This window comes from Austrofundulus limnaeus, unplaced genomic scaffold (assembly GCF_001266775.1).
Source record: "Austrofundulus limnaeus strain Quisiro unplaced genomic scaffold, Austrofundulus_limnaeus-1.0 Scaffold121, whole genome shotgun sequence".
In the NCBI taxonomy this organism is placed as follows: Eukaryota; Metazoa; Chordata; class Actinopteri; order Cyprinodontiformes; family Rivulidae; genus Austrofundulus; species Austrofundulus limnaeus.
In genome coordinates, this window is record NW_013952523.1 from 102,122 (window position 1) to 112,832 (window position 10,711).

At 38.8% G+C, this 10,711-nt stretch overlaps 1 protein-coding gene across 1 annotated transcript in view; it reads right to left on the reverse strand.

The window, feature by feature from the left end:
* Positions 1 to 10,711, reverse strand: part of LOC106522103 (TRPM8 channel-associated factor homolog) — a 26,559-nt gene that overhangs the window by 8,904 nt on the left and 6,944 nt on the right. Inside the window, exons 5-7 of the mRNA XM_014014967.1 lie at positions 8,771 to 8,939; positions 5,107 to 5,201; positions 4,802 to 5,012 (exon numbers count right to left, since the gene is read on the reverse strand). Coding sequence (XP_013870421.1) covers positions 4,802 to 5,012; positions 5,107 to 5,201; positions 8,771 to 8,939 — 475 coding nt within the window. The remainder of the gene's footprint in view (positions 1 to 4,801; positions 5,013 to 5,106; positions 5,202 to 8,770; positions 8,940 to 10,711) is intronic.

Genomic DNA, 10,711 nt, shown 5'->3' on the forward strand with positions numbered 1-10,711 from the left:
CATTGTAATAGAGTCATCTATTTTTTATTACTAAAAATCATGAATTTAGTTTTATTCCAGTTTATTGATAATTTATTGTATTTTAGCCACTCGTTAAGTTTAGACATCTCACCAGCCATTTGTTCCATAAGGCTTTTTAGATCATTCCCAGAACAAAACAAATTTGTGTCATCTGCAAACAGGATAAACTTTAGCAGTTTAGATACTTCACAAATGTCATTAATATACAAAATAAAAAGCTTTGGTCCTAACACTGAACCTTGGGGAACTCCATACTTTGAAAATCTGATTTTATATTTCCTAGTTGTACAAACTGTTTATGGTTAATTAAATAACTATTCAGCCAATTATGGACTATCACTCTTTTCCCATAATCCTGTAAATTAGAAAGTAATAGAGTGTGGTCAATAGTGTCAAAAGCTTTTTCTAAAACAACAAACACCCCCGCTGTGTGTTGCTTCCTTTCTATTGCTTCTGTAATTTCTTCTTTTAATTTTAATAATGCATGGGATGTTGATTTATTTGATCTAAACCCATATTGACTATCACTCAATAAGTTATTTTTTCAATATAACTAATTTTGAAACAAACCATTTTTCAAGCACTTTGGAAAACTGGGGGAGGACTGAGATTGGTCTATAATTATCAAAGCTATGTCTATCTCCATTTTTAAATATTGGAATTACTGTTGCTAACTTCATTTTTTCTGGAAATATACCACTCTGGACTGACAAGTTACAAATATAAGTAAGTGGTTTAATAATACAGTCAATAGTTTGTTTTGTAACGGGCATATAAATCCCATCACTATCAAGAGATGTTTTAGTTTGACTTTTTTTCACTGTTGATAAGATTTCATTTTCACTTATGTCTCCAAGAAACATTGACTGGAGAATTCTACTACCACCCTGCACAGTTCCACCTATTTTATTATTTGTCTTATTCGACAATGCCAGACCTGGTGCTATATTTACAAAAAAGGAATTAAATTCATCATCACCTTTTGTTTTTCAGTTGTTTCTACCTTTAAAAAGTTGTTTTGAACACAAGTTAATTAGGTCTTATAACACTATTCAGAATTTTCCACATTCTTTTCATATCACCACTGCTTTCTCTCAACTTTAGGTTATAGTAATTTTTCTTAGCATTTCTTAATAATGTTGTCAATTTGTTTTTATATATCTTGTATTTCATCTCTTTAGATGCAGTTGGAAATCTGACAAAATCTCTATATAGCTTATTTTTCTTCTTGCAGGATTTTAACAGTCCCGTGGTCATCCAGGGCTTTGCATTTACATTTTTAGTTTTACGGCACACTAATATTGGGCCATTTTTGTCATATAATAATTTATAAACCTGCAAGAATGTTTCATATGCCACATTCACATCCTTCACATATACCCCACTCCAGTTTTCCTTTAACAAGTAATTACAGAATTTCATCATCGTTTCATCTGATCTGGTTCTAACATGCCTTACCTCATCCACTTTGATAGTTTTTTTATTTTACTACAGTGAACTATGAATATGGGCAAATGATCACTTATATCATTTATTAAGATCCCACTGTACATAACCTTCCCAGTTTCATTTGTGAAGATATTATCAATTAAGGTTTCACCAGTACTAGTTTTCTGGTTGGTTGAGTAATCACTGGATATAWACTTCTACTGGACATGGCATCTACAAAATCTGTAGTCATTTTGTGTTGTCCTTGTTTTAGTAAATCAATGTTGAAATCTCCACATATTAACCAAGTTTTTCTATCATTTAATCCATCCAGGAGATTTTCACATCTATCTCTAAAATATTCTGTATTAGAACCTGGTGGTCACATACACCAGATGAGCTTGTTTGCTAATTTTATGACATTTTTTTGTTGTTTCTAATGTTATTGTGTGACATTACCGTCAGTTCAGCATTTCTGGGTGTAAATTGTAAAACTTAAGCTGTGACTATGTAAAAATCATAAAAAATGTCCATGTGCAAATTTAGACATGAAAAGTCTAAATAAAATAAATAAATAAACAAAAAATAAATAAATAAATAAAAGCCACTGATGATGAAAAAAATAAGAAACTAATATTCAGTTCTGCTTTCTACTGAAGTGGCTTAAGAATAAAAAAAGAAAAGTCTAATGGTCTGTTTAAACATTGAATCCACACTGAACTTTACTGTTCACAGTGTCTGAGCGCGCAGCGCGTTCACCGAGGGACCGCGCACAGGATTGCTACGGGCGCGCGCATGTGGTGAAGGGAGGGTGTGAGGACAATATTGTTATTAATGATATTAATACTGTTGCCATTATAGTTGTACACTTAATAAGAAGTGCAACCAAGGGTGACAGATGGAGCATAACAAATAAAGTGGGTTCGACAGGGGCACTTGATGGTCTGGAGGGAAAAGGGCGGGTGCTCGAACACCGCCTGACGTCTATCTGTGCACGTCCCTGGTTATTATTATCTTAAGGGGGTAGAGATGTCTGTGAAGCCTTAGTTATTTAAATGGTTCAAGCTCATGTAATCATTTAATACTGTTTGTTCTACATATTTGATCATTTATTGAATTACATTTATCACAGAGCAGTTCTGTCACAGACAGTTTCTAAATGTAAACAAGCAGTGAAAAATGAAAGTTGTATACTTATGATAAACTACAACATTTGACACACGCTCTCACCTGGAGAACATGATACTTTTCTCCAGGGGCCTCATGTATAAACGGTGCGTACGCATAAAAAAGTTGTGTGCGCCAGGTTCTACGTCCACGTTGTGATGTATCAAAATCAACGTTGCATGAGAATGTGCAGCAGCCACGCAAAGTTTTTCAGTCGACAGTTTTAACCCACAAAGTCATGAATCTGACCTGAATCCACAGAAATATGACTCTGTTCTGTTTTCTGGATGTAAGGAGCGTCTGAACACGGTGTCAGATTTGTTTTTTAGTTTGAGTTTTTATTGTTTAAACTCAAACAATCATGAAACTGAACCCCGGGACTGAAAATTTATTTTAATTTTACCTCAGACAAGAAAATAGAACTGTTTAAAACTGATGAACAAACCTCAGTCCAGTCCACTGTAACTGTAAAGTTTTTATATTTCTGTCACGTGGAAACACACGCAGAGCGCAGATGGTGGAGCGAGGAGAATAAAATGTGTGAATTGTCTAAGAAACACTTTAATTCTCACTGAGAAAAAAAGTCAACTCAGCAGATTAATTCAGAACAGCTCAGCTGTGATGATTCCTCAGCTCCACAAGATGCAGACAATAGATTTGCTGCTGCGTAAAGTTGTGTGTAATTTGTGGAACAATGTCAGCTGTTCTGTAGGGTGATATCCCCATAAGAAGAATTGAGGACGGTGTGTATTTTTATTTATGTAGTTTTTTGTCACACCGAACAAATTACAATCAGGTATTTTACTGTAGTTCTGAGAAGAGTCATGCAGCTGAATGAAAGACTTCATAAATTCATAAAGTTCTACCAAACTCATCAGTTCCTCTGTGTTCAGTCATTTATTAAAGATGTGTAAAAGTGGAACTGTCTCTCAGCCTCATGCACTGCTGAAAACAGCAGCTTCACACATGCACACGCACACACACACCAACACCCACACACCTTTGAGTGTGGCAAATGCTTTTTTTTACACTCCACTACTTATTTAGACAGTTTTCTCACTCATTCTCCACTTAATGTATAATTTTCCTGCATCTAAAAATCATTTCTGATCCCACAGAGAGGACAATGCGGAGAATCTCACACTCTGGACACATTTACATCTATTTTACAGATTTAAATGGAGGCGTGTCAGGGGAGGTCTCTCGGGTGCGCACAGTTCCACGTTCATTGGGATGTATAAAGGAATGGAGCCCAGGAACCTGCGTGCACACGGTTTTATACATCTGAGTTTTTGGTGTGGCGCACTTTTCTAAATTTGTCCGTATGTTAACTTTTAGTGTGAAAGCTAAACATCCTACAGTATTTTTACCGTCTTTATTTTACAGTTAAAATAAATGTTTATCAAATAAAGTCTGTTACAACTAATCATGGAACCCTTTAAGCCCTGTTGTATATATATTTTCTTCTATCGTATATAGTTATTTTTGTTTTAAATGAAAGAATAATTTTTTAATAAAAAAAATAAAATTGGCTCTGGTCTTTATACACTTCTTTACAAACTTCTTTGCTCTACTGTCACTCTACTGTCACTAACAGCTCTGATCAGAGAAACAAATGACTTCACTGTATAAGATCTAACATGCAACACAAACAGCCAAATGATACACTGTTTATTACATGATAATAGTAAGTAAAGTAAGTAAAGTAAAGTTTTATTTATATAGCACCGTTAACAGAACTAAATTCACAAGGTGCTGTACATTCAGGGAAGGGGGGAGGGGGCAGTTAAGGAACACCCATTTAAGAAGACATACAAGACAAACATGGGGAACAGGTGAAACAGGTCATGCTGCAAACACAGTTGCGTTACATTTAACAGAAAAACTAAAAACCACACAAGGGAAGATGAGGAAAAAAACATCATATTATATCAACAATGTGACACACTATGGTGTTTATTTAAAAAAAACCCTCTGCATGGAGCACATTTAATTAACCAGAGGAGTAAGTGAGTTTAGGGGAGCAGATCTGAAGCCATGAGTGTTGTATGCTTGTGTGAAAATCTGAAGAATAAGCCAGAGGAATCCAGTCCTCAAAACCAGCACAGCCATAGTTCAGAATATGAATGTTAAAATAATAATAATAATAATAATAATAATAATAATAATAAAGTCAATCACTCACCAGTCTTGTAAAAAGGAGCAGACATGGCCACCTCCACCTCCACCTCTTCCTCCTCCACCTTTACATCAGGGGGAGCCACCAGATAGATGAGTCCGCCCCACAAGTTCCACACCTGCATCCTTTCTGATGTTACAAGGAAACTCTTAATAACAACTGGTGCTCTCAACAACTCTTCCTCATTCAGTGTATCACTCTGACAGCCAATCTGGATCTTTGATGACACAAATCACTCATTAGAAAATGCACATTACATTATTTAGCAGAATGCTAAGACCATTTGAGTTATTTGAGATTATGTTTGCTACCATCCATTTCCTGTTAACAAGCTTTGGTGGTATGGTCATCCAGGTCTTCATGCCAGGAGGGAGGTACAGACCTGTACTGATCCACTCTTCATTTTCTGCCACATAAACAGAAACATAAATTTTACATAAAAATAGATTTATTGCAATATAAACACTCACAGCTGTAGCACACAACACCAGAAGGCATCATTGATTTCATGTTTATATATGGGACCCATCAAATCGAGGATTAAGTCCATTTCAGTCAAAATTATCTAATCGTGTTTTAAGATTCCTGGCTTTAAAAGCTACTTTTTCATCCAGATTTCATAAGCGGTTCCAGAGATGGGATTAATTTGTCTTGTTGATTGCGATGAGACATTAATGATTGGTCTGAATCCTATTTTTCTGTAATTTAAATGAGGAAGTTTTGATGTCATAAATAGGAAACTTCAAATAGTATTTGAATATTGGTTTTTCCAGCTGGAAAGAAATAAAACCTTTGGTAGCTCACAAGGAAAATTTCAAAATTTTGGGACTTTTTTTGATCAAAATCGTTGCCATTGTTGTTTATTTTATTTTATTTTATTGTTTTTGCTACTGTTCAAATAAGTGCTTCAAAAATAATTTTTTGGATTGAGGGAAATTTTATGACTAATTAACTAAATGTTAGATCCAGTCTTGTATTTTTATACTATACTTTCTGATCATTACAGCCATATGGTTTAAACAGAGAATGAGAGTTGGTGTGTCTTATCATATGAGGCCTCTCTGTTTGCATAAACAAAATTATCACAAGCCCACTTTTCTTATTCCACAAACCCACTATTCACAAAGTCTTCTGCTTTAAAATTTAGTGATATCATGTATTTAAGAACACTAAGTTACTATATTGAGTTGAAGTAGCAGGTTTCAGCCAAGATTCTGTTGAAAGCAGTTTGCCATATTTGGTCCAGGAATGTTCTAGATCAGGGGTCTCAGACTCGCGGCCCGGGGGCCAGTTGCGGCCTGCGGACCAGTACTTTGTGGCCCCCTGCCTGAAATCAAAGCTTAGTGTTATTGCGGCCCACAGGCACCTGCATGAGTCATTGCCCTGCGCGTTTTACATATTTTGACACTTGTGGGCTGCCGTAGGTCAGCCTCGCGACAACAACACCACGAGTTAGCAGCGTTGGTCACATGAAACGTGTTTCGGAACTGTCCGTGAGTGGAGGTCACCCAGCCGTAGTCATGTCTTTTTCAAAACCTGTCATGAAGAGAAAGGTTGGTGACGAAAACAGACAATTTCAGGAGAAGTGGGAGACGGAATATTTTTTTGTTAAGCTCAGGGGCATCTCGACATGCCTAATATGCACAGATAAAGTTGCGGTTCACAAGGAGTATAACATCAGACATCAGTACTCAACTAAACATGCTGAGGAGTATGCAAAATACCAAGGAGATGAGCGAGAGGACCGGGTCTGCAAACTTAAAACATGTCTACTGAGGCAACAAGATTTTTTTAAAAAGGCAAGCAAAGAGAGCGATGCAGCAGTCGAAGCTAGCTACGTGGTGAGTGAAATGATTGCTAAGTCAGGAAAGCCATTCAAAGACGGCGAGTTCATCAAACAGTGCATGTTACAGGCTGCAAGTATAGTCTGTCCAGAAAAGAAGAGTCAGTTTAGGAACATCAGCCTTTCAGCTAACACAGTGGCAGAGCGCATTTCTGACATGTCAGGTAACATTTATGATCAACTGCGTGAGGAAGCTAAACTTTTCCATTCATACTCGGTCGCTCTTGATGAGAGCACAGACGTCACTGACACTGCACAGCTAGCAATATATGTCTGTGGTGTTGATGACAGTTTTGAAGTGACGGAGGAGTTGCTCACAGTAATTCCAATGCATGGCCAGACCACCGGTCAGGAGATATTCCGCCAGCTGTGTGATTCCATTGTGGATGCCGGCTTACCGTGGAAGAGTTTCGCTGGAATTACAACCGATGGAGCACCATCAATGACAGGGAGGAGAAATGGACTGGTGGCTCTTGTTCAAAGTAAACTGGAAGAGGAGGGTGTGGAAAAGGCCATTGCTCTGCACTGCATTATCCATCAACAGGCGCTTTGCAGCAAATGCCTGAAGTTTGAAAATGTGATGTCTGATGTTGTGAAATGCATCAACCATATCAGATCCAGGGGCTCAGTCAGCATATGAGGATGTGCTCTATTTCACCGAGGTGAAATAGAGCACGTCTGCGCCCGCCTCCTCCCTTGGCCCCTCGTCTGCGCCCACCTACTCCTGTGATATTGTATCTGCTACACTTCCTGCTGGGCCTCGTGCGGTGGCGGGTGCACTCCCTGGACAGTTTTCTGGACGTCCCCCTGGACTTCTGTGTTTTTTTGTCCTGAGTTCCCCTGTCTCGTGTTTGTGTTCCTCTTGTCCTGTGCCTCTCCCTTTTCGACGTCAGGAGCCGTCGTTAAGAGGGGGGTACTGTCATGATCTGTATTTATTCTCCTTGGTTTTCCCAGTGTTTTTCTATGTTCCCCAGTGTGTCTCTGCGCAGCTGCTCCTTGTTGGTCTGATTGTCACCCTTGTGTTTCTCCTCAGGTGTTTTCTGTTTAGTAATTAGTTGTCAGTGTCTTTAAGCCCTGTCCTGTCTCAGTCTTTTGTCGGATCATTGTTTCTGTATTGTCCTGCACTACCAAGCCTTGTGAGTATTTTGAGCTGCCCTTGTGCTCTTTTTGTCTGAATAAATTTTGATTTTTGATTCTTTTGAAACTGCCTGCGCCATGGGTTCATTCCTGCCCGAGAACCGTTACAATTTTCTTTTCATTTAAAGTCAAACATTGAATAAAGAATGCTAACAATGAGTTCTTTTTAAATTTAATCTTTTCTTTGTCAGGTTTTGTGTGCTCTAAATGGAACATAAACAGTAATTTGGAAAATAAAATTAGTATAATAAGAACAATTTGCTTTTGTTTCAATAAATATTAACAGAAATTGGCTCTTGATCTGGACTAAGTGTAGAACTTTCGCCCCCTTGTGAATTCGACTCCCCTGTGTTACAGTGTTACATTTTGACAGTAATTTAGAGTCTGATTAGTTTAAATGTTGTAATTTATTGCAGTGACCTTTGTCACCAAGCCTTTTCACCCAAATAAACATATTGTTGGTGTTTTAGCTATACAGCAGAGAAGCAGCTCTATGTTTTCCTGCCTTCCTCCGTCAGACACAGATGAAGCTGAATTGTTGGAATTCAGATCATGGAAACAGCTCTATGATGGAGAGACTGAATGAAGATCCTCCATAGAACAAAAAAGCCATTAGTAATTTTGTGAAAATAAACTTGATCGTAGTTATTTTATAACCACTACAAAAATTGTCATTACTAGTTTTTGTTCTGTTGTTGCCAGTTTGTTACAGAAACCAACCTGTAGAGTGTTGAATATTAAACATCTGTATCAGACAGAAAAAATCTGATTTAAAATAGATAAATATGCACAATGTTCAAGATGTGTCTGTAATGTCACATTATTAGGACAGCTTCTGATTCTGTGCACCGGAAAAGGTGCCCCCTTTTTACATTTGAGCACCTGCCCCCGAAAATGTCTGTGCACGCTACTGATCTATCTGTTGCTCCACGGACCACTTTGGAACTTATTTCGATGTGATGGGTCACATATTTTTAATAACAGAAAAATATGACCTGCTGTTTGTGCATTAATCTTGATCTTCATGTTGTTGACAACAGGTGGGATCTTTTTGATGAGAAAGGGCAGGAGGGTATCCTTGCTGAGGGAAACATTAAATACTTCTGTCGCCAGCATGAGAAGCATACGGTCCTGCGCGCTCCTTACAGGATTCTGCTCATTTACCTTGAAATGAAATTTATAAGAAACACATATATAATCCATCCATCTATCCATCCATCCATCCATCCATCCATCCATCCATCCATCCATCCATCCATCCATCCATCCATCCATCCATCCATCCATCCATCCATCCATCCATCCATCCATCCATCCATCCATCCATCCATCCATCCATCCATCTTCTTCCACTTATCCAGGGTTGGATCATGGGGGCAGCAGCCTAAGCAGGGAGACAGCCACTTGGGCCAGCTCATCCGGGGGGAATCCCAAAGCGTTCCCAGACCAGCTGAGAAACATAATCCCTCCAGCGTGTCCTGGATCTTCCTCTGGGTCTCCTTTCAGTAAGACGTGCCTGGAACACCTCACCAGGGAGGTGTCCAGAGGGCATCCTTACCAGATGAACCACCTCAACTGGCTCCTCTCGACGTGGAGGAGCAGCGGCTCTACTCTGAGTCCCTCCTGGATGACTGAACTTCTCACCCTATCTCTAAGGGAGAGCCCAGACACCCTGCAGAGGAAACTCATTTCGGCCGCTTGTTTCCGCAATCTCGTTCTTTCAATCACTACCCAAAGTTCATGATGAGGGTAGGAACGTAGATCGACCGGTAAATTGAGAGCTTTGCCTTCTGGCTCAGCTCTCTCTTCACCACGACAGACCGTTACAGCACCCACATCACTGCAGATGCAGCACCAATCTGCCTGTCAATCTCCTGCTCCATTCTTCCCTCATTTGTGAACAAGACCCCGGGATACTTAAACTCATCCACCTGGGGCAGGACCTCTTCCCCAACCCGGGGGAGGCACCGTACCCTTTTCCGGCTCAAGACCATGGTCACTGGAGGCACTGATCCTCATCCCGGCCACTTCACACTCAGCTGCGAACCGCTCCAGTGAGAGCTGGAGATCACAATCTGATGAAGCCAATAGGACCACATCATCCGCAAAAAGCAGAGATGTGATCCTAAAGTCAGCACAAGGGATCCTCTCATCTCCTTGGCTGTGCCTAGAAATATAATCCAGTCTTCATAAAAAAAAATTAATAAAAAATAAATCAAATGAAAGAAAAAATATACATTATAATGTTGTGCATCTAAGACCTGTGGGTGTAAAAAAGCCCAAAGGTGTTTTTACCCCATAACTGTCAACCCCCACAGTCTCCTCCAATAATACGCTGGTGACTTTGAGTTTCGAATCAATGAATACATTTTAGCATGTTGGTGTTTCTTGACCAATGAAGCCATGAGACATCTTTGGTAACTTTCAGGCCATCTCTCTTGGCTTTTTGCAACACATTTACATGCAGAGAGCAAAACCACAGAACTGGTCAGCTTCAATTAGGGCAATAAAAAATATGTGTAAAAACAGTGTGTAAAAACTAAACTTAGCACAGAAAGTAAGCAAATTAGTGTTTAGTAGATTATTTCTTTCTTGTTAGGATGCTTCTTGGCAATAAATCTTATATCACTAGAAAGCCTGTTAATGTCTTGTATAAATGGTGCCACATTTGTAAAGAACATGCATTTACGAAATAGTCTCAAAAACTGTAAAATAAATGCTACAGCTAATACACATGATGAGATACATACAGCGGATAAAATAAGTATTGAACACGTCACCATTTTTCTCAGTAAATATATTACTGGAGGTGCTAATGACATGAAATTTTCACCAGATGTCGGTAACAACCCAAGTGATCCATACATACAAAGAAATCAAGTTCAAGTTCAGTTTATTTATATAGCGCCAAGTCACAACATACGTTGTCTCAGGAC